Raw genomic sequence first — 24,526 nt, 5'->3', positions numbered from 1 at the left:
AGCTCTCATAAACTTAAAAGGAAATGAGTGATGACATTTATATCTTTAATTTGATTTATCTTTCATAAAGTGCTATCTTTGATTTGGAGGCTGATAAAGTTGAAGTATCCAATTTATTTGTATCGGTATTTTCAATATCCTGTTTGTATCCACATCATTTTAAATAAAGTATATATAAGTATAAATTTTAGCACCAATATTCATATTTGTATCTGCCTAATAGAAATGAATATGGATACAAATTTTCCTCCTTAGCATTGATGCTATCAGAATGCGATGACTAGGAATTCATCTTCCTTTTCATGCCTTATGCCAATCCAACGTTGTCATTCCACTGTCTCTTGTAACTCCCGTGACATTCTATGGCACTGGATCAGCTATTTCTTTTTTTGAATGAAGAAAGATATTGCTTTCATGGTTGGGTTTTTCTCATACTTGTAGCAGTTGACAGTACAAGAAAAAGGATGCTCGCAGAGATCATGCTGAAGATTTTTCTCTTTCCCGTTTCCCAAAAGTCTTTCTTGGTTTGGTTTTCTCATGTACATGGGAGGAGGACAACTTGGCTCTTAACCACTGTTTGATATTGAGAGGAGACTGAACTACTGCTTATTGGAATCACAAGCTTGCAGTAGAGTAGCTCGCTGTACGTCCATGACTAATACATGACATTTCCAAGCTTTGCGGTCCGTGCCAAGTGGCAAGATAGTGCCATATTACTAGACAGCTTTTGGATGTGGCCTTAGCTTAGCTCTTTGGTTGTAGATTCTTCTAAGGGCTTGGATGGCCTTGCTTAACAACCATAGTTGACTAAATTCTTTCAAATATGGTTCTTATGGGATCAGATGATCACTTTGATAGCATATTTTCTTAAAGACTGAAATATATAATTTTTTGAGGCCAGAATTGAGCATGGGATTAACCCGACTTAACCCATTAGAAAGTAAGTCCTAACTGAATAATAATGCAGCTTTTTCTTGGGCAAAAGCAAATTGATTCATGAGCGTCAAAACTAAGCCATAGTTGAAGGAAAGAGAATTTCAGGTGCAAATTATGATCAGTTAAGGTCTGATTATTTTGTTCCTTCCGGATGGACTTGCAAATGATGAGGGAAGTCCCAACCCGATCGATCTAGGTTAAATTTAATCATCTTCTTGCATCCAAATGGTTCAAGGAGCTTTTTTTTTCTTAAAAAAAAAAAGAAACTTATGGCTTTTCTTTGTCTTTTTTTTATGATAGAGCTTCTTTTTTTTTTTTGAAAAGACCTTTTCTTGCCAGTGAAGAGGCAAGAAATCATTGTCTGAGGTCTCCCAAGTGTAGAGAGCATACAAATGGCATTGACCACTTTCTCTCGTGTTCTCTCCATCAAAAAGATTGTTCTCTTAAAGCTAGGCAATACAAGAGTTTGATCTATGGAGGAACTGAGAATTCTAGAGACGCGTCGCCAAAGCTTATATGATGTGATGCTCACAATGTTGAGGAGTTAAGAAAGGACTTGGTGGAGAGAAGGTTGGTGATCCTCGTAGTGCCAGGTAGGTCTATCATCGACTTCAGTGGGATTGGTTCCCTTTCAAGAGCTCTATAAGAACAGGAGCCCTTGTCTTGACTACTGTTTCCCTTTTTATAAACCTTCATTACAGTGATTTCTCAATTCACTCCATGAGAGGTAAGGGCTAAATACATCTCTCTCTCCCTCTCTCTCTCTCCCTCTCTCTCCAGAAATGATTCTTTGATCCATTGCCTAGCACTGGAGATCGAGAATCTAGTACAACTTGATCATAAGTTGAAAGATTGCTTCAAATCTAACTTGGCCACTATCTTCTGAACTTGGCGAGCCATACTTATTGACCTTGCATCTTATTAAGCATTGGCAGGAGGAATATACACCGAGGAGATCACGGAAAGAAGAGGGTATTAAAGAGGGGCCAGTAGAGACCCACCTGGTGACTTCCAAACTTGCCCTTTCAAACGAAAAAATTTGCAAACTTGTAATTGAAACCTCACCCATGCTAGTTGGATTGACATTATTCTTGCTATCTATATATAATGAAACTATATAATCGATACAAAAAACCCAATTATCATTTAAAATACAAGCCTTTTGTACCCAATCGAGTCCCTTCAACAAAGATGTAATGCCTTATCGATTACTTGATATTTCAAAAAGTAGGAGTAAATTTCATGATTTAGTTAGTTTGTCAGCTTAATATTTTGAGCCCTAAGTGAATTTCTAGCTCGCATTTCATTCCTTAAGAGATAGCTATGGCAATCTTGAAGCTTAGGTACGAAATATTACTGGTATTTGATTTTTTTTTTCTTTTTTTGGGTTGAGCTCGGAGAGGTGAGAACCATTCTACTACTCTCCACCGGATAAATATTTTGAGATCAATAGCGCATAGGATGCGGAAAAATCTCTAGGCTTGATCTCTCGCCCGAGTATCTTTTTGCAACCAAAGAACTCTCATCCATGTATGATGAATTGACTGCTACGCACCTAGGCTCTAGCTAGTGTTGTTTGTCGACAAAAAGATTATAATTTTTTTACATGAGGAAGAAAGAAAAAAAAAAAATAATCTTCTCGCCAATTTTTTGGAGCAATAAATGTGTAAGGCACTAAGACAACACTCATTTACCCACTGACTTAAACCAATTTTGGGTCCAAACCTTTAAGAATTTTGCCACCCTCTGATGAACCTAACGTAGTTGCACATTGGAATATTGGATTGGCAAATCTAAACCTCATTTTATTTGTGGAAAACCCTAGTCTAGCTAGGCTAGCATGTACAGCCAATCCCATAAGGGAAACACAAAATAGGAGGGGTAAAGTTAGAAAACCATTTCCTCCGCAGATGGTGCAGCCGCGGAGCCTTTTGGGGAGCAAACGAGATCGAGCTGTCCAATCCGCATTGGACGGCTGGCATTGGTGGAGCACCCATTAGCGGCCACCCAACCACTCCAGTCCATTGGACGGCCCTAATGGCCCTCCGAGGGCAAAATTATTTCAATTCATTTTTTATTTTATTTATTTATTTATTTATTTTTTTACCTCCACAATTCACCCCCAACGAATAAAATTAAAAAAGAAATATATATATGGTAGACAGGACCAAATAAAATTTTCAGTGTGATGACTGATGAGCCCCGATTTATCTATTTATGAATGAGTGAATAAAAACTCCGTGGTTGATTGATTGCTGTCCCACAGGGAAGACGCCAAACTCCCGCCTGACGTTAAATCTCCACCCTTCCTCCCTTATCAGGACTCGCTCACTCCCCTCTCGTTCCTTCTCCTCTATCTTCCTATCCCGGCGTCGCTCTCTCGTTTTCTTCATTGGCGATTCCCTCTCCTTCTTCTTAGCCTCCTTCAGCTCCTTCAGAAGAGCCAGTATACAAAATCACTTCTCTTTCTCGACGCCGAGCACCGCCTTGAAGGAAGTCTTAGTCTCTTTAATTAATTTCTCTGCCGAGGTTAGAATCTTGTTAGTGCGATTATTGGAGCTACGTTTTGAGTCTCCCTCTCTTTTTTTTTTAATGTATCTATATTGAGTGATATTATTATTTAACATGAGTGGGCTTTGAGGTAAGAGTATTCGAACACCGTCCTTCATTCATATAATTCCCATGACAGCATCTCTTCCATATAAGAAGCCATCGGCTTGTGTAATTTAGTTGAGGAATTGCTGCATCTATATTTCAGAAGGCGGCAGCGAGCACAGGAAATGTCACCGAAGGGCGGCCGAGGGAAGGCCAAGGGCGAGAAGAAGAAGAAAGATGAGAAAAGCAAGCAAACAAAAAATTCCCTGCGGCTTATTATTATTCTTTTTAATTTTAATAGATACGCGCTTCATGGTATTAGATTTGGTTGGCAGATTGCTAACTTTTTGTCTTGTTGCATTTCTAGTTCTCCCTGTGGCCATGGACATCTCCATAAATCTCCCTGATGACTCCAATGTCATTCTAAAGGTATAGATATCTCCAAACTGTCCCTCCATCATCCTCTCTGCTGTCTTTTTTTTATTTTTTTTGGGTTTTGATCCTCTCTGTTTTCTTTATCCACTGTGAAATATTCAATAAATTGTGAGTCATCTAAACAAATTATAAAAAAAAAAAGCAAAAATACTCCAGTTCGAATCGGAGATAATTTGAGCTAAGAAACGAAGGGTTGAGAGAAGAGCAGTCACGTGAGAGACGCGGTACACCGAAATTGTGTGAAGGGAGATTACCGGATTCAGAATATTTCAAAAAAAAAAATTAAAAAAAGAAAAATAAAAGGCTGCATCGGCGAAAGCCGAATGGAGTCGTACGTCGGCGAGCCCATGCTTTCCCCGAGCTCGTCTCCCCTGCAGACTTTAAAGGTACGCGAGGGCCCTGTGTGACCGCGACCCACGTCGTACCCGGAAAGCTCAGACTTTTCTTCTTTTTTTTATACACACAAAGGTGCAAAAGTCTGAAAAGTTATATATATATATTTAGATTTCTCTTGGAACAACTTAAAATTTTGTTCCAGCTGGTGAGAGATCTTTGCATTAGAAAGTGAACCGCCCCGGTCCGATTAGTACGGTGTTCCAACATTAATTGCATGCCCACCTTGATGGAGGAACCATTACATCTTTTTTCTAGTTCATGGAATAGGATGGTGACGGTCCTATTTGTTCGCTACCTTTGGCTTTTGTGTGTCTCCCCTAATTCCTCATAGCCATTCAATTGCAATTACATCTTTCCTTGCTTCTATTTTTCTTTCGGATGGTGGATGATGGATATTGGATGTGGGAACTGCGCAGGGGATATCGACGGACAGGATAATAGATGTACGGCGCCTGCTTTGTGCGAACACCGTCACCTGTGCCATCACGAGCTTCTCTCTGTGTCACGAGGTACGCTACCTTCCTTCCTTCGTCACTCGTTTCCAAAGATTTTTTCCTTTATTTGGACCTCTGAGTCTGATGGGGGAACATGGAAGGGATTGTGGGTTCATTGATGCACTTGCGGTGTGTTGTTATTCGGCTATGAGATTTGGCAAAATGAAAAAAGAAATAATTAAGTGATGTAGATTTCTCAAAATGAGCACTTTCGTGGAAGTTGTGCAACTCTTCTGAATCCGCAGGATTTGTGGATATGTTTCGTAATTAATACCACCCGTTCAACTCATGTTTCATGCTTTGGAGATCGTCTCTCCTTGATTGGTGATGATGACATATAAGGAATAACAAATGAACTGTTAGTATTGCTCCATCGTCTGCCACATGGCTACAAAATGGTACTCCCCCATAAGAATGGTGTCCCATCGTAAAGAAACTTTGGGTTAGCAAGTAACGCATGTAAGATATACAATACTGATACTGATAGATGTACTGGTCACCTATCAAACTAGTACGGTACTGGTTCAGTATGTTCGGTACTGAGCCCTTACCGAGAGAACTCAACTAGAACCGAAGAAAAACCACGGGGCCGACGGAGGCCTCTCCGCTTGCTCTCTCCTTCTCTTTTTCTTTTCCTTCGGCTTCGGTTGAGTTCTCTCGATACGGGCCCGGTATCATTTTCTACCCTCGTATTGTACCGGTCAGGGATCGGACTTGTACGGTGCGTGCTGAACTGGCTGATATAGGCCGGTTTAGCATATCATGAGCGCATGGCGCCAAAAGGTTCATGCAAAAAAGATCATGATAGTCTCTCTCTGTAGGCTAGCTAGTAACCTATATAAGATTAGTTCAAAGCTAAGCAATAGAAAAGTTCCTTGTTAACCATGCGGTTCTATGGTGACGTTTCTATCTTATAAATGTTATTGATGCACGCGTCATTCCTTTTATATGTTTATGTTGAAGTGGATGTGTTCAACTCACACAGGTCAAAAGTTCGACTTTGGTGGATTCTAATAAGAAATGAAGCAGAATTACAAGTTTATCTTTTTGTTTTTTTTAAATGTGCGACCACAAAGTCTAGAACACCATGATATGCATCAGGAGTGTAACTTCACATGCTGGTCACTGACCACCCTGACATGGACTTGCAGTTCCAAAGCGAATTAATTTTATTTACCAAAAAAACCAATTAATTTCAATCATAATGCAACATCTATGACTCTCAAAATTGATTTAAATTAATAGCTTCAAAGCAAATATAATTACTGAGAAGTCAATATAAAAGACTTTACAAAGTAGGATTCGAGGTTTTATGAGTTGGATCGTATATCATTGTGGCATTATATCAAATGCATGTGAGGATGTCAAATATTTTTTGTAATATCACATGGATTAATTGCATGTGGGTGCCATATTATTATGATAAGAGCCTAACTAAATCTAAAATCTTAGGCCCGTTTGGCAAAACTTTTGGAGGGTCAAAAATCACTTTTTGGCATTCCAAAAGTACTTTTAGATGAAGTAAGGGTGTTTGATAAAAATTTCAAAAAGTTGTTTTTAACTTTTTGAAGAAGCTCTATTTTGGAGTATTTCGAAAAAGTAATTTAGGCCCCATCGGATAATTATTTTTTTGACCAAAATATCCGTGCTAAAATAGAACAATTACGTAAAATGTTCCTTTATAATTCTGGAAGTCTGCATGAGTCCCAACAAGAAACCGTAGTCACCGAACAGATTTCTTCCTGTGAAGAAGGTATTCTTTTTTACTATTTTTGTATGCATCCTTTTGAATCCCATTTAGAAAAATTAATATACGCTAATAATATATTAATATGTTATGTTAAATAATTTAATATTATGTTATATTATGAAAAATTAATTTATGCTAATAATTATAATATTTTATACCTTTATTATTGTATTATACTATAAATATAATATTATATTACATTATATCATAATACATTGATATGTTATGTTAAATAATTTAATATTATATTAAATTATTATGCTATAGTATACAATATTATATTACTATATTATAATAATATTATATTACATTACAGTAATATTATACTATAGCATATATTTATGTATTAATATATATTATATTTTATTATTTTCTATTGTATAATACTATGCAATGTTCTTTGTGATCATTTTGTTATACTAAAAGTAATTTTTCAGTTTGTTTATCAAACACATGGTAAAGTACCATAATACTTTAGAAATATAGTTGCCAAACAACAAACAACTTTTTATAAAATCTCTACTTCAGAAAGCTCTACTTCTAAAAGCTCTATTGCCAATAGTTCAGCCAAACAGGGCCTTACTAGCAATATGTATCCCAATTGAAAACCAAACCCCATACTTGGCTTTAAAATATTTGGGAAATATCATCTAAGGTTTCGATTAATTTGGAAACTGGGCAGCAAAGTACGTTATAGATTAAGCATCGAAAAAAAAGCTTGTGTACCAACCAAAGTAACCATGTTAGATTCATTATGATCATAATTTAAAAATTATTAAAATTTATGAAAAATATTAACTAATGCAAGCATATAAAGGTCAAGGATAAAAAATAAAGAATGAAACTTGTTGTGGTTCAAATTTGCCCCGAGGGTGACCACGCCGGAGGACTCGAAGGAGCTGCCGGAGTGTGGAGGAAAATGATGAGAGTCACCTCCCACGATTGGCGGTGTACCTGCACAAAGCCTCACCGGTAATTCTGGTGAGAGCCCTCCGACGCTCAAGTTAGAGTGGTTCTTAGTTGGTCCAGCCAAAAGTCCCTTAGGTATTACTTGATGGGGTTATTTATAGTCCCGGTAGGGGCGCCTAGGTGGCGAAGGTATGATCCGTTCCTATCATGAGTGGGGATGGCGCACAGCCAGAGCTTGCTTGTGGCACATGGTGTGGTTCGTCCTTGTGAGCGGTAAGGTGTCAACAGTCGTAGCAGATATGGCTGGAGTAGCATGGCGCTGTTTTTGACTATCGTGGGCCAGCAAGTAAAGCATGGTGTGGTGGTGTCGCAATGTATGGCCACGTAGGAGGGTGTAAACACGCACATGGGTGCGGCCGTTGGCAAGGACGAGCTCGTCAAGAGGTCGCATCATGCATTTGGCTAGGTCGGCTTGACGGGTGCTGAGGCTAGCCTGACATCCCGGATTCCGAGGTATGCTCGGCAGAGCGCTCCGAGCTCAAGGGTTGGGGCGTATTATTGGAGAGAGCGTCCCGAGCTCGGTCGGGGCGGGCCGGCGAATAAGGAAGACGCCTCGAGCTTGGTCGGGGCGGGTCGGCGATTATCCCTGAGGTCGAAGGAGCTTTTGGCGGGATCCGAGGTCGGGCTTGTTCTGGGCCGGACCAAGGTTCCGTCTGGCAGACATTGGTGTCGATTGGGCCGAAATTGGGTGGCCCTTTTGTTGTGGCCAGGATGATCTATTTTGCCCCCATCATTTGCCCTCCGATTTTCGTGGTCGAGTGGCTCTTTAGCTCGGGCGAAGGAAGTAGCTGGACTATTGGTCGTCCTGCGTCTTAGCTAAGTGCTCATGAAGATGCGCACACCGAGCTGGGTATGCATGTCTTATTAGGGACCAATTGCTTCTAGCCGTACTTTGTAAGGTGAGCTTGAATAAGTTAGGTCGTCACATCAATCGAAGAGGAAGTGGCTGTGGAAGCTCTTTAATGCGTTGCGTGCGCGCTTCCTTTTCGAAGCATCGCTGGACAGAATGCGAGGGGCCAATCATCAATGCCCCATTTTTTGAGAGCGTCCGCCATAATGATTGGCTTTTAGTACTGTGATCTGAAGAGATTTGCTGAGACGACTCCGTAGCTTGCCGCGTGGTGAAATCTGGCTGCCCCGTCGTTTGGGGAAGTCGATTGGAGCCGTTGAAGCAGGCTATATAAAGCCTTGGGGAGACCTCCAGGGTTTCTATTTCCTCTCTTCTTTCTGGCCGCCGTTGTTGCTCTCGAGCTTTCTGGGAGGCCTTTGGAGTATTTGAAAGCTTCTCAGCAAACCTCTTGGCGACTTTTCTCCTTTTGCTTTCTTCGGTAAGAACTCTAGGTAGGTGTCTTCATCCTTTTCGGTTGCTCGGAGGGGCTCTTTTTCTATCTTCTTTTGCTTTGTTGTGAGCAAGGCGATGAGGTCGCCCTCGAGAGCCATTGTTCTTGGTGCAGGCCCATCCCGGGCTCAGGTTTCTTCGTCGTCGGAGGAAGCCGAGCTCGATGGGAGTCATGACCTGTATGGGATCGACTCGGCCATGGGTGAAGAGGAGCTGGGCCAGATTCGGGCTCGATTCTTTATTCCCTCTGGGTTCACCCAAGAGCGCCCAGGGCCTAGGGCTCGAGTCGATAATCCTCCTGAGGATTAGATCAGGGTGTTTGCAGAAACACTTCGAGCGAGGCTGAGGTTTCCCTTGCATGGGTTCATAAACGAGCTCCTGACAACTTATCACCTAGTCCCGGCACAGCTCGCCCCAAACTCGTGGAGGATGATAGTGAGCTTCTTGGTCCTGTGCCTTGCACATAACCTACCCTCCTCGGTCAATGTCTTTCGGAGTTGCTTTATGTTGAAAGCCAACTCTGCGGATAAAGGGTGGTGATACTTCTCCCCTCGAGGAGGTTGCACACTCTTTCGAGGCGCGCCTTCCTCCATTCACGGGTGGAAGCGTAGATTTTTCTTTCTTTCCTCCGAGCGGCCGTGGGAGTTTGATCCAACCTGGGGTTCGCCACGGGTCGCTGTTAATAACAAGCTCCCCAAGTTGTCATAGCTCGAGCCGGCGACCTTAGACACGCTGCTCGGTCTGGAAGAAACTCCAGGGCTCCCCGATTTGCTTAATAAGGAAGTCCTGATGAATATCGGTTTGAGCTCGGCTCATCCCGAGGGTAAGGGTGATGCAGTCTCCTTCTTTCCTTTCTTTTTCTTTTTTGTATTGAATTTTGACCAAATTCTGTCGTCAGAAATTGCAGAGATGCTTTTCAACCCCGAGACTCTAATGGCTAGATACCATAAGAGGGTGGCCGCCTCTGATGGAGCTCGGTCCGAGCAAAAGAAGAAAGCCCAAGTTACTTCGGGCTCTGGCGCTGAGCAGCGCCAACTTGGGATCGTCATTGCTGAGCCTGCTTGGCCTGAGCCTGAGCAGGTTACTCCAATTGAAGCTAGGCTGCCCCCACAGGCAGCAAAGGGGGCGCAGTGAAGTGGGCGGTTGCAGCACCCGCAGGAGCTCGTAGTGCCCGGAGGGTCGTTCGGTCTCCCTCACCGAGCCTTGTGCCGGGGGACAGGTTCGGGGCTCGGTCCTCTTCTAGGGTCGTAGCTCCGCCCGAAGTTCAGTCCGCTCCCTCGGAGTTCGGGAGGAAGCCGTTCCGCCCCGAATGTCAACTGTTTGAGGACAATGCAACGCTAGAGTCTAGCGAGGTCGCCCGTGAAGTCATCCGTCGGGCCTCGCTTCCGCATGACCGGGCTCAGCTGGTGGAGCTAGGGTTGATTGGGGTTGTCAACGAAGCGTACACCACCAGTATTTTGGTAAGTGATATCACTCTTGCGTAGATATTTGACCTCGACTAACTTCTGTTTTCTTGTGCCAGCTGCTCCATCTGATCGACCTGCTAGGGAACGCCACGGTCAACTCTCGGAAGAAAATTTGGGAGTTGTGGTCAGAAGCGGTGGTCGCGGTGCGGCAAAGGAAGGAAGCCGAGGCCCGAGTCGCCGATGCTGAGCAGCGGCTGGGGGAGGCAGAGCGAAAGTCGGCGGCCGCCGAGCCGGGGTGGCAGCGGGCCCAAGCTCTTGTCAAGGCCAGGCTCGCTCGAATCCAGGAGATGGAAGCTGAGCTCCTCCAGGTACATTCAACTACCGAGGGTCGTATTTTGGAGCTCGTTTCCGCACTAGCCAACTAGAAGCGCGAGAACGAAGTTTTAAAGCTGAAGGCCGAGGAACTCGACTGGCTTGCGAAGGAGCAAGTCCTGGTGGCCGTCCAAAACTTCTGCGAGTCCGAGCAGTATCTGGATGAGCTGGCGGAGGGGGCGACTGACACCATGATCCAGGATTTTGGGAACTGCTGGGATCAGGCCCAGAGACTATGCCCTGGAGTCGACTCCAGCAACTTGCGCCCATGTCTGGATGGGGTTGCTGAGGAGGAGGTCGGAGCCGGAGTCGAAGAAAGTGAGCTTGCGGAGGCGCCTGAGCCTGTCGTCGAGGTGGTGGACCTTGTTGAAGTCACCTCAGAGGCCAAGGCAGTGGTTACTGCCGAGGCCGAAATGGAAGCCGCCACTGAAGTCGAGGCGGAGAAAACTGCCGATGCTGAGGTGAAAGCCGTCTCCGAGGTTGAGCCTGAAGCGATCCAAGCATGCTAAGCCTTTTGCTTATTTTTTTCCTTTTTGTAAAGTCGGCCACTTGGGCCTCTTGTATTTTATCTGGCCTCAAGGTTGGTTTTTTTTGGTACTCGACCCTCGGCTTTTTTGATATCAATGAAGTATGCTTTTTTTTTTTAGCACTTTGTACCTTTTATCAAGTATTTGAGCTCCTTTTGCTTTGCCTTTGAAGTCCGGCTTGGGGTTTGAGCTCGTCCTGCTTTGTGTCTGGTTACCAAGATCCGAACTGCGCAGATTACGTCCGAGCCCAGCTTGCATAGCAAGAGCTGTGTCGAGTTATCGCCGAAGTCCTTGTGCTTGGCGTTCACTTCCAATTTGATCTCGGAGAGTTGGAGTCTGCTACTCCCGAGCTCGTCCGTTGGCGCGCTTTAGGCGCCCGGGTCGAACTGGCCCTGTTCCAGCTCTCGCACTATAGCTTAGAGCGTCTTTAAGATAGGAGGCCGTTGCAAGCTTTGATGTTCTCACTTCTCAGCCTTTGAGATTTCTGTAAGTCTCGCTGGGGCATTCGGACCAAGGTCGGGCCGCATTCGGACTTTTCTTGAGGTCGAGGTAGTTTGATTGACTCAGTTGCCATGTTGTTGTGCCCCGGGCTCAGCCGCGGCATCATTTCTCACAAACGGTCAACGGTGCCTTTTTGGCTCTTGGTCGACTCTGCGGGGCGTCCCCCCACTCAAATCAGGAGCGTGCATTGTCTATGGCTACGGTCGGAGGAGCTCTTCAGCGGCTTCCCGTTGACGCCGTAGGGCGGCCCCCACTCAGATCAGGGGCGTGCTTTGTCGGTAACTGTCGTGGGCCAGCAAGTGAAGTATGGCGTGGTGGTGTCGCAATGTACGACTATGTTGGAGGGCGTGGGCACGCATATGGGTGCGGCCATTGGCAAGGCTGAGTTCATCGAGAGGTCGCATCATGCATTTGGCGAGGTCGGCTTGACGGGTGCTGAGGCTAGCCTGGCATCCCGGGTTCCGAGGTGTGCTCGGCAGAGCGCCCCGAGCTCAAGGGTCGGAGTATATTATTGGAGAGGATGCCTCGAGCTCGGTCGGGACGGACCAGCAAATAAGAAAGGCGCCCTGAGCTTGGTCGGGGCGAGGCGGCGAATACGGGAGGCGCCCCGAGCTTGGTCGGGACGGGTTGGCGAACACGGGAGGCGCCTCGAGCTTGGTCGGGGCAGGTCGACGATTATCTCTAAGGTCGAAGGAGCTTTCGACGGGATCCGAGGTCGGGCTGGTTCTGAGCCGGACCGAGGTTCCGTCTCGCAGGCGTTGGTGTCTATTGGACCGAAATTGGGTGACCCTTTTGTTGTGTGCAAGACAATCTATTTCGCCCCCCATCAAAACTATTACGCTTTCCTACCAACCTCCTCGAAATAAATGCAAATAATTTGCCAAACAAAGAATGCTAAGTTTTTCTAAATCAACTTTGTGCTTTGTCATTCAAAAAATAATTATGAACGAACATGTTTGATGGTAATTTTAGGAAGTACGATGCATTTTTTGGTCAAAAAAATGAATATCATGTGCAGCAAAAATGGGTAGTTCTATATACACCCCCCCTATTGCTCAGGACACCCCCCAAAAACCAAAAAAAAAAAACCCAAACTAACCTTTAGTGTAATTACCATATTGCCCTTGAAATTTTCTCATACACCCCCCCTCCTCCTCCTCCGTTTCGTTTTGAAAAGAAAAAAAAAAACACCCCTCAAACCCCCCTTAAACCCCTCCTCCCCCGTTCCCCCTTCTCCCTCTCGTCGCCGGCATTCTCCCGATCTCCGACCACCTCGCCGGCTTCTTCCGGAACCACCTCGCCGGCTTCTTCCGAAATTTTTTTTTTTTCACGGTTCGTGCTCCGTTCGGCACTGGATCGCCGAACAAAAGGCTTCTGTTCGGCTGAACAGTGCCGAACAGAAGCCTTCTGTTCGGCAACCCTCAACCGAACAGATCTGTTCGGCTGCACAGTGCCGAACAGAAGGCTTCTGTCCGGCACTGTTCAGCCGAACAGAAGCCTTTTGTTCGGCGATCCAGTGCCGAACGGAGCACGAACCGTGAAAAAAAAAAATTTCGGGAGAAGCCGGCGAGGTGGTTCCGGAAGAAGCCGGCGAGGTGGTCGGAGATCGGGAGAATGCCGGCGACGAGAGGAAGAAGGGGGAACGGGGGGTTTTGGGCGTTGGCGAGGTATTTTGGAGGGGAAGAGCGGGGTGGGGGGGGGGTTTGGGGGGTGTAGAGAGCAATTTAGGTGAGGGGGTGGGGAGGGTGGGGGGTAATTTAGGAATTTTTAATTTTTTAGGGGTGTCCTTAGCAAATGGGGGGGGGGTGTAGAGAGTATTTAATTTTTTTTTAATTTTTGGGGGGTGTCCTGAGCAATAGGAGGGGTGTATATAGAACCACCCAGCAAAAATGGATGTCATTATTATATAATCTTTTTTGTTTTAATTCTAAAATAAATTGAAACTGAATTGTTCCCTACTAAGAATTTGATCATGCGAGACCAATTTGAAGAATCACGTGGCCAGGGAAAAAAGGTTTTTATTTTTTTTATCTTATGCTGCATTTCTCCTCTCTGCCATGCACGTGGCCCAGAGAATTTTTTTAAACAATACTAGTGTCTCAGCATCAGGCCCTCCATTTCAGGTCCGAGGGCCGAGATTAAAGGACTCCGTGGACGTGGCCGCTTTAAAGCCGTGCACTCTTACCCTGGTCGAAGGTAAATACTAAACTCGCCCTCCTCCTTAATTTTTTCCATATCAATTAATAGTATCGAAGGTAAATCCCAAAGATTAAGAAAACGCCAATTTATAAAAAGAGCAAAAATAATTATTTTATAGATTTTTTTTACATACATACCCTCCTCATACTGAAATTTGCATAAATATCCTTCTAAATTGACATTTCCATGTATATCCTCATCAAACACTTGTTTTGTATATATATCTTTTTTTTTTGGCGTATATATCCATACTATCTAACGTCATTAAGAAGTTAGCGATTTAAAATTAAAATGATGAAAATATCGTTATTGAGTAAACATGCAAAAAAAAATCTTTATAAGGATATACATACAAATAGCAATTTTGAAAAGTATTCATACAATATCATACATTTAAGAGGGTATACACGCAAAAGAATTTTTAAATTTTTACATAAATATCCTTCTAAATATTAAATTTTTATGAATACTCTCTAAATTGATATAAAATTTGCATTAATAGAAAATATAAAATTAAAATTTTTTGTATGTAAACCCTCTTAAATATATAAATTTTTATGAATACTTTTGTAAAGTATTATTATTATATATGTATATATCTTTATATTTTTTTTGCATATTTATCGAGTAAGGGTACTTCAGTTATTTTGAATTATAAACCACTAATTTCTTAATGGTGTGGCCATATATGTAAGAAAAAAAAAAAAAAGAAGGATATACCAGCAAAACAAATATTATATATATATAAATATTAATTTTAAAAAGATATTCACATAAATTTTAATATTTAGAGGATATGTAGGAAAAACAATTATTTTATTTATGAACTGACCGGCCGTGGCGTCGCTTTCGCTGGTGCAGAGGACTACGATGAGGAGAGTGCCGTCGCGCACGTGAGGAGGCTTCTTGACATCGTCGCCTGCACCTCCTGCTTCGGCCCCTCGCCCGCCAAGGACTCCGCCGGCAAGGATGCCAAGGACTCCGCCGGCAAGGATGCCAAGCGGAGCGCCGCCGGAGCCGGTGGTGTCGCGTCTCACAAGACGTCTCCGCCGCCCAAGGAGGCGCCGGCGGACGTCGAGGCGGAGATGAACGGCGCGTGCCCCAGGCTCGGGGCCTTCTACGAGTTCTTCTCTCTCTCCCATCTGACCCCTCCTGTCCAGTGTACGCTTCTCTCTCCTTCTCTTCTTCTTCGGATCTTTCTTTTCTGATCCACGAATAAAGAAGTGTTCTTTTTCCCAGAATCAGGAAGTGTTATGTTCTTTTTCCAAGAATCAAGAAGTGTTCTTTTCTCTCTCCGTTTCTGGGATTCAAGAATCAAGAACCTTTTTTTTTCCGTGATTGATTTCTCTTGCAGTTATAAGGCGAACGGAGAAACCTCGGCAAGAAGAATCTCCCTCTGATGACCATCTCTTCTTCCTTGAAGTACTTTTTTTTCTTGTTTTTTCCTTTCAAGAATCATTTTTCTGAAGATAATTATGCATTGTTTACTAATCCTGATGCAAAATTGGATCTAAAATTGGAAAGGCGAAGCTTTGCAATGGGAAACTGGTGGTCGTGGAGGCTCGCGCCAAGGGGTTCTACAGCCTGGGAAAGCAGCGGGTGCTTTGTCATGATCTCGTCGATCTGCTGAGACAACTCAGCAGAGCTTTCGATAATGTTGTCCATCTTCTTCCCTTCTTATTACTTCTCCCGTTGTTTTCAAATTATTTGGATTAACGATGCTTTTTAGATGGAGTGATCCTGGAATTCGAGCATTATGATTTTGTTGCCTTGTTACATTACACTAGCGGAATCAAAATCCTAATGCAAACTTCAACACTTTTTTATGTGCTGACAGGCTTATGAAGATCTCATGAAAGCTTTCTCGGAACGTAATAAGGTTGGTATGTTGTCTAGATAGTCTGATTGTTTCTTGTCCTTGTAAAAGGCTTGCATTGGATTTATGCTAAGTTTTACTTCTTGGCCTATACTCTTATTCTTGCAGTTGGAGATGTGTTTCTATGTAGAGAAAAACTTGAATTAAGTTACTTGGTATAGAAACCTGCTTGTGGGCTTAAAAATTGTTAGCATTTTTGTTGTTTGTAGATAAGACTGATTTCAACCTTTGCAACGGAGGATCTTATGCGACATTTGACATAATCACTTTCTTTATTCCTAGACTCCTACCTCGGTAGTTTTATTGTCCCTTACTTCTAGAATTTTTTTATGGTACCTTACGCTCTGCTACCACACCCTCAGGAAACAAAAAAAAAAAAAAGAAGGAAAAAGTGTTCTCTATGTGGCAAAGTGCTAGATGGCTAAATTATATTGCTTATAAATGTCCTGATGAGTTTCTGGGTTCATCCCAAGAGCTCAGTTGGTATACATTTTATCATAATACTTTTGAATGATCTATAATATTCTGAAAGATTGTGCACCATCTTAATCATGTTGCTGTTGATGCACATGGTTGTCATAACCAGAAATCTTTTTGTTTGTTGGTGTCGATTTTATAACATGTATATCTTCGCCTTGCCAATTTGATAAATACAAGCTATCACTAGTAAATTAAGAATTCATAATTTATCTCCCCTTTTGTAGTTTGGAAATCTTCCTTATGGATTTCGTGCAAACACATGGCTTGTTCCTCCAATTGCTGCTCAGTCACCATCATCGTTTCCTTCCCTTCCAGTAGAGGATGAAACATGGGGAGGCAATGGGGGTGGTTGGGGAAGAGATGGCAAAAGTGATATGTTGCCTTGGGCTAATGAGTTTCTGTTTCTCACAACTATGCCTTGCAAAACAGCAGAGGAGAGGCAAATCCGTGACAGGAGAGCTTTCCTGCTGCACAGCTTATTTGTAGATGTTGCAGTCTTCAGAGCCATTGCAGCTGTACAACATGTTATGGGGAGAAAACATGTTATACCTTTGGCAGAGGCAGATGGAGTTTTGCACTTTGAGACAGTGGGGGATTTTAGCATCACTGTCACTAAGGATGCTTCAGATGCGAGCTGCAAGGTGGATACTAAGATTGATGGGAGTAAAACAACAGGGATGGACTTTCAACATCTTGCTGAGAGAAACCTGCTTAAAGGAATCACAGCAGATGAAAATACAGCGGCCCATGTATGACACATTCTCAGCTTTATTTATTTATTTTTTAAAACCATTTTCTCACCATCATGTACATTAGGGCCAAAGGATAAACTTGTGGGCTATTAAGTGCAGGATATTACTACATTAGGTGTTGTCGATGTGAGATACTGTGGTTACATTGCAGTCGTGAAAGTCAATCATCAGGAGAAAAGCAAAGCCAATTTTCCTTTGCAATCTGTTGATATCACAGATCAACCTGAAGGGGGAGCTCATGCTTTGAACATCAACAGGTATTCATAATTATCTTTTCTGCTATGAAGAATACTTGACATGGCTTTATTTTGTTGAAGCAATCATTGGTTATTTCAGTTTAAGAATGCTACTTCACAAAAACCGTACATCGGGAGAGAAGAGAATGTTGAATCAGTCACAAAGTTTAAAGCAAGAAGAACTCACTGCAGCACAAGCTTTTGTAGAGAAATTGTTGGAGGAGAGTCTAGTAAAACTTGAGGAAGAGAAAGCTAGCCCCAATATTTTCATGAGATGGGAACTTGGAGCCTGCTGGATACAGCATTTGCAGGATCAGAACAATGCAGAGAAAGAGAAGAAACAGACTGGTGAAAAAGATAAGAAGCAAAATGGTGCAAAGGCTAAAAGTGAGACAAGAGTTGAAGGCCTTGGGAAGCCTCTTAAGATTCTTAAGAATCTGAAGAAGAAAGCAGATTCAAGTGAACAAGGATCTTCATCTCTTGACAAAAAATCATCTAGTGAATTAGTTGGTGGGGAAAGCCAAAATGCCAATTTGCCTTTTGTGGAACCTCAGGGAGATGGCAAAGCAAGTGAGAATGGATGCACACTTAAAGATCTGTTACCTGATCCTGCATTTACACGTCTGAAGGAATCGGAAACAGGACTTCATCTGAAGGTAAGAATATTAATGAAGAACTAGCTTCCTTGTCTTCTCTTGGAATTAATCACTTATATATCTTTGCTTCTGATGTAATGGAAATAGAACTTGCATAAAAAAGGCACTGCTTTTCAGCTTTATATGAAAGCATAATGCAGTGCAATATTTTATTTTTTAACTGTGTTATCGACAACAGGTTTTTCATGTTCAATTTCTGATGTCAAATTCTGGGCTTTTGTTCTAATTTGGCATTTAGGTCTTTAAATTACACATCAAAGATTTGGTGCAATGCCCATATCAAACATTTTCATTTTAAAGTACCCAAGTATGGTTTTCCAGGTTTTGATGAGCTCAGATTTTTCATGCCAATAATTATGTCGCCTACCTACGAATTGGTTCTTTATGTTTCATAATTGGGCCCTTCTGGTCCCACAGGTGCTTAGTTTAGAAATTTAGAACCAATCGATGGAGAATCAATATTAGGTTGAAAACCAATGTGAGATTCTCTCAAACTTTTTTATATAACCATATAGATGGATAAGGTTGCTGTTTTTTCTTCCCTTGATATTTAATTGCTTTCAGTTGTCTAATTGTAGCCAGTTGCAACCAAATTGACTACGTGCTTCATGCTAATAAATTCTTCCCAAACTGATTACTCGACCATGAAGTTAGTAGTTTTGAAATTTGGACATGGTCATATGCCAACTGTTCACTGATTTTCGCTATCATCTTATGTTTTGGTAGTTAGTTTCACATGCAGGTCACCTTTATTTTTTTCTCCTTATACTATGCTGAGAGATAACCCTCTTTCCATTCATTTAGTTATTGTACGATGTTCCACTATACCAAGCATCTGTCATAGTTTTCTGTTTCTCAACAACTAAATTGCAAGAGCTCATGGAATGTGGGTTATACCATTTATACATCAGCTAGATTAAGAATTTTTGATGTGACATCAGTGTGATGGTGAAAGAATAATCTCTTGTATCAACAGTCTCTGCAGGAATTAACTGAGATGGCTCTGAAATATTATGATGAAGTTGCTATTCCAAAGTTGGTAAGCTTCAATATTTGATTTGGCCGGTATATATTCTTTATGTACTTATTTCATGAGGGCATGTTGACTCTACATCATGTTATTTGGTCCATGGCATGTGTTTCAGGTTGCAGATTTTGGCTCATTGGAACTTTCACCTGTTGATGGTAGGACTCTGACTGATTTCATGCATACTAGAGGTCTACGAATGCGCTCTCTAGGGCAAGTTGTAAGTTCGCTGTTTATAAACTGTCATTTTTACCTGGACAGGCCAACTTTACATATATTTATATCCTGCTAATTATCATTGATATCATGCATAATGATTAACTTTATTAGGTCAAGCTTTCGGAGAAGCTGTCACATGTGCAGTCCCTCTGTATCCATGAGATGATAGTAAGAGCTTTCAAGCATATTCTCCGAGCTGTGATTGCTGCTGTTTCTGATAGTGGAGAGTTGGCTATATCAATTGCTGCGGCACTGAATTTACTCCTTGGTGTTCCTGATTCCGGAGTTTCAAATTGTGCTGCCAATGTGCATCCCCTTGTGTGGAGATGGCTTGTAGCATTTCTGAAAAAGAGATACGAATGGGAACTTACAATCACAAACTTCTGTGAAGTGAGAAAATATGCTATTCTGAGAGGACTATGTCATAAGGTAACACATTCTTGTGTTGTCCGAAAACTTGTGGATGACCTGTAATTAGCCACTGATTTCACATTTTCCTTTTTCTTTAGGTGGGTATTGAACTGGCACCCAGAGATTTTGATATGGATTATGCATTTCCCTTTCACAAATTGGATATTATCAGCATCGTGCCTGTGCATAAGGTAGAAAACATAAATTTTGTTATGATTTTGGATCTGTTATTTGAAGCCAATTATACTGTAAATATGAACCACAGCATGCTGCTTTTGGATGTTTTGCAGCAAGTTGCATGCTCATCTGCAGATGGACGGCAACTTTTGGAATCTTCAAAAACAGCTCTTGACAAGGGCAAACTTGAAGATGCAGTCAACTATGGCACAAAGGTAGTTTTGTTGTCAAATATCCATGTAGATGACACTGCTTCACCATAGTTGTCCTGTCTTTTTCTTAATTTTGCATATTAAACTTTATGTGAATGCAGGCTCTAGCAAAGCTGATAACAGTGTGTGGTCCTTACCATCGGATGACTGCTGGAGCCTATAGCCTTTTAGCTGTTGTCCTCTACCACACTGGAGACTTCAATCAGGCATGTTTTCAATGTTCTTATTTATTTTCTAGCATCTCTACAAAACCTTGGCAAGGTTTGGAGACCATATGATATAGTTCTCAGGTTATCATTAATGAATAACTTTATAGTAGCCAAAACTTAGAAAAATTTTGATCCTGACTTCGAAGCAAGGTAGGTGTGCCTTGATAGTGCATGATATCTGTAACCTGAGTGCTTTAGTTTACATCTTCCATCTTTCTCTTCTCTCCCTGAACATGTTTCAGTTATAGTTTACACACTCTGGAATGCAATCAATATAAGGGAAAAGAAGAAAGCTGTTCGATTCATTGTACAGATAAGGGCAAAACTTAGTTGCACTCCCACTAATCATAAAAAAAATTATGGATAGTTCGCTTCTACAGGTATGTGGATGAAGTTCATGAAATATATGACTGATAGGATTCTTCATGATGAATGTAGCATGCATCTCTTGACTTCAGATTCTAGACCATTGTTGTTGATTAAATATTACAAGTTACTGCATTTATGTACTTATTTTAATTAATCATCTTCCCTTTCTAGCTTGCTATATCCATAAAAGTAAAATTAGATGGTCTATGCAAATTTTACTTGTGTGGAGTAGAATGATTTCTCAATTTGAAACTTAAACCTGGTATAGTTGTAATGTTTACAGGCAACAATTTATCAGCAAAAGGCATTAGACATAAATGAGAGGGAACTTGGGCTGGATCATCCAGATACAATGAAGAGTTATGGGGACCTAGCTGTGTTCTATTACAGACTTCAACACACAGAATTAGCTCTAAAGTAAGATTCCACATTTTCTGAAAATTAAAGTTCATCTAGCATGGACTTGTTTTGATGTTAATGTGATCAATTACTTTCTAATTTTCTGTCATTGCCCTTCATATTTTCATCATGTAAGAAAAATAATAAGGTTATATTTTTTTTGATTGTGAAATAAGTAACTCTATTTCTGTCTGGTTGGCTCAAAAGACTTTCATATATTCATTTTTATGAAATTTATTGCACTCATGTACTTCAGGCTGTATAATCTTAGGGCCTTTAAATGATACATTTATTGTGTAAATGAGGCTGATGTAGAGGCTTTATAATCTTAATGTCTTTAAATGATATATTATTGTGTAAATAACGCTGATGTGGTTGACAACTTAGGGCCTTTTTGGCATCATTTTTATTTCTTATTTCTTATTTTTAAAGACAAAATCACAAAAACCGAGGAAAAAATATATTTGGTGCCATTGTTTTTATTTTCTATTACTAAAAGTCATGTTCATTATTTTAGAAAAAATAAAGTAAAAAATTCTTACTTTCACTATTTCAAAAACAAGAAACTTATATCTTTGCCGATGAGTATGAAAATGCAGCATATACACAAGGGTTCCATGCAGGTTTTCAATCCATGCTTCAGTCGGGTATCCAAAACCGGTCGTTCTGAAACTAATTGCATTTATGTTCATTTTAATGCTATACATTTGACATGATAGTACGAGAAAACAAAGGGGTTAAATATGATGCATCTTTTAATTTGCTTTAATGATGACTGGGGGCTTAAAATTTGTGTCAAATACTCATTTATTGTCTTCATCCACCACTGCATAGAGCTAGTAATGTTGGAAAAAACATATTTATTTGTACAATAAATATTGAAAAAGTATTTTTCAAGTCCTCCTCTCATAAATGCAATAGTTCAGTATATTTGAATTGTGTTGATATAGTAATGTATCATGATGAAAAAGTAGTTAGTATGATGCATTTGTAATAGAATGATGTATTTCTTTTCGCTGAAGGGAGTAGCACAGAGTTGCATCATCCGGCACTTTGTGAAGGAGCTGAACTAAATAGTTTAGGAGGAATAAGATGCAAAGAGTATCCAGATAGGAACATAATTTTAAACAGAAGGGCAATGTCACTAACCCTCATTAATGATTTAATTAATGCATATAATGCTTGGTGCTGGGTCCATTCAGTATTTCAAGTTTTGTCCAGTACTGGTAGGCATCAGATGGAACGATACATGACATTGCTGAAGCATCAACTTTAATTAGGCTTGGTTTCTCCATTTCTAAGTATCCCTGGTTTCTTTTGGATGCTTGAACTTGCCCTTTACTTGTTTTGGGTTTTGTGGGTGGAACATGATGCTTTCCCAATCCATAAAAGCTGCTTAAGTATTGCAGCAATTGTTTTCAATGGTTAATTTTTAATAGAATTTAGTTGATATATCATTCGATATTTGGCACCAAGTTAATTAGCATCATCAGGTTTTTAAATATAAAAAAGTACATCATTACCCTTTGTTGTAGTGCAATGCTATTAGCGACCCAATCAGCAACAACTAAGTTTCCCTGATTCAATCTGTGTTTTCCCCTTGGTAGCCAGAATCTTCTATCTAGGGTAACTCACCTGCTTTGAAATCTTCTTGCAATCTCAAACCAGCATGGCTTCCTAAGCACTTCCTTACTAAAAGAGTTTCTAATATATCTGCTTCCCTACACCCACACTCACATCCACTCCCGCACTCCCTCTCAATTCTGGCAACTAAAAGTTAGACCTCATCCATGAAGCCACTTAAATATGCCATCAGTTGTTTTGCATGGTAAGTTAATCTGGTTGTTTTCTGTACCTTGATTTTAAGGTACCAACATTTTTATTTTGTTGAGAAGGTACAGAATATCTAAAGGCTACAAAGATAAAAACAAAAAGCTATCAGATTTCCTTTAATTGGATGCTCGGACATTACTTTTTTATTTGTCATAACTTTAGGTTTTATTTGAAATTTAATTAGGCAGCACCATGCTTTCGTGAGATGTTAATTACCATCTTTTCGTGCTCCTTTTGTTTTTTTAATGTTCTCAGGTATGTGAAGCGCGCATTATATCTTTTACATCTTACTTGTGGACCATCTCATCCAAACACAGCTGCAACATATATCAACGTGGCCATGATGGAGGAAGGTCTAGGAAATGTTCATTTGGCACTTAGATATCTCCATAAAGCTTTAAAATGCAACCAGAGATTACTTGGCCCTGATCACATTCAGGTATCCTTTTGTTCTCATTCCTTAAAATCTTGGAAGCACGGATACTTCAAATCACCTGCTTGTGTTTGTATCTTGTCTGAATCTGATAGCAATACTCGTCAAAATCAAATACTTCTTGCATACATTTTTAGTAATTGTGTTAAGTATCCTATTTTTCAAAATTAAAAAAAAAACACTCTAGATACTTTCTGGATACACTTTAGATAATACCTCCAACTCCAAAAATAAAGTGGTAGAAGGTCAATTTTGTAGTCTATTATGATATTAACTTTACAATATGAATTATGGAGTATGGTCTATCAAATAATGACTAAATGATGATCTTGTAAATGTTAAGTTAATTTTACTATATAAAGCATGGACTATGTTATTTTGGTAGGTATAGCCTACTATGCCCTATGGATTCTTTTTTTATATACATATATATGAATTTATGTGTATGCATGTATGTATAAAATATATACATGCGTATATGTACATATATAGATGTATACATGCATGCATGCATGCATGTGTTTACACTGTTGGGCTTGATGGTTATGATCAATAAGAAGGTGATTCTAATAAGAAGGTTAGGTCAAGCTTCCTTGGCAGCTTTTGAGTTTCACCAAAGGGGTTTGAATATTGAGCAGTGGAAGTGAAATCCTTGTGGAACCTTCTGATAACAACCTGTAGGCTTTTGATGTACTCTTTTTATGTTAAATTTCACATGTAGCCTATATTAATCTATATACCTTACCGTGAATATTCAGACTGCTGCTAGTTACCATGCCATAGCAATAGCACTCTCCTTGATGGAAGCTTATCCTTTGAGTGTTCAACATGAACAAACTACCTTGCAAATTCTTCGAGCAAAGCTTGGTCCTGATGACTTGCGAACCCAGGTACCTTGCTTGCAAATTGGTCCAAAGGAGACACTAACAGATCTTTCATCTCCTTATGTTTCTTCTCCCTGCCCTTTTCTTCTGTTTATCATGTTCTCATGCCTGGAATTTTTCTTGCTGAATTTTGCAGGATGCTGCTGCATGGCTTGAATACTTTGAGTCAAAGGCAATTGAGCAGCAAGAAGCTGCTCGCAATGGTACTCGGAAGCCTGATGCAACGATCGCCAGCAAAGGCCACCTAAGGTACAGATTGCAGAAGTTTGTGACTAGAATAAATAGCTAGACCAGATATTCTCGAAACCAGACTCGCTAACAAGCAGATTCTGTTAAGACTCTGCTAAATTTCAGTACATACTCATACAGAAAAGCTAGTACTGTCATTCACTGGATATGCCAAGTTGAGCTTATTTCTTGTTTCCATTGACTTT

The 24,526-nt window shown here is 41.0% G+C and overlaps 1 protein-coding gene across 16 annotated transcripts in view; it reads left to right on the top strand.

The window, feature by feature from the left end:
• Positions 1-3,270: 3,270 nt before the first annotated feature.
• Positions 3,271-24,526, top strand: part of LOC103702521 (protein TSS) — a 36,461-nt gene continuing 15,205 nt past the window's right edge. For 13 of the 16 annotated variants that reach the window (XM_039129058.1, XM_039129046.1, XM_039129052.1 and 10 more), the window contains exons 1-19: positions 3,695-3,960; positions 4,779-4,871; positions 13,844-13,916; positions 14,781-15,080; positions 15,274-15,341; positions 15,444-15,575; positions 15,757-15,798; positions 16,500-17,024; positions 17,127-17,284; positions 17,364-17,919; positions 18,896-18,958; positions 19,065-19,166; positions 19,277-19,594; positions 19,675-19,968; positions 20,067-20,171; positions 20,827-20,960; positions 23,031-23,214; positions 23,967-24,098; positions 24,229-24,341. In XM_039129058.1, coding sequence (XP_038984986.1) covers positions 3,769-3,960; positions 4,779-4,871; positions 13,844-13,916; positions 14,781-15,080; positions 15,274-15,341; positions 15,444-15,575; positions 15,757-15,798; positions 16,500-17,024; positions 17,127-17,284; positions 17,364-17,919; positions 18,896-18,958; positions 19,065-19,166; positions 19,277-19,594; positions 19,675-19,968; positions 20,067-20,171; positions 20,827-20,960; positions 23,031-23,214; positions 23,967-24,098; positions 24,229-24,341 — 3,584 coding nt within the window. In that variant the 5' untranslated portion in view covers positions 3,695-3,768. Of the gene's footprint in view, positions 3,466-3,694; positions 3,961-4,778; positions 4,872-13,843; positions 13,917-14,780; positions 15,081-15,273; positions 15,342-15,443; positions 15,576-15,756; positions 15,799-16,499; positions 17,025-17,126; positions 17,285-17,363; positions 17,920-18,895; positions 18,959-19,064; positions 19,167-19,276; positions 19,595-19,674; positions 19,969-20,066; positions 20,172-20,826; positions 20,961-23,030; positions 23,215-23,966; positions 24,099-24,228; positions 24,342-24,526 lie in introns of those variants that run through there. The other 3 variants (XM_039129059.1, XM_039129061.1, XM_039129060.1) reach the window with 3 other exon arrangements.

Source organism: Phoenix dactylifera, chromosome 8 (assembly GCF_009389715.1).
Source record: "Phoenix dactylifera cultivar Barhee BC4 chromosome 8, palm_55x_up_171113_PBpolish2nd_filt_p, whole genome shotgun sequence".
Lineage (NCBI taxonomy): Eukaryota > Viridiplantae > Streptophyta > Magnoliopsida > Arecales > Arecaceae > Phoenix > Phoenix dactylifera.
The sequence above is the reverse complement of the archived record's forward strand: the minus strand, read 5'-3'. Positions and strand labels throughout refer to the sequence as shown.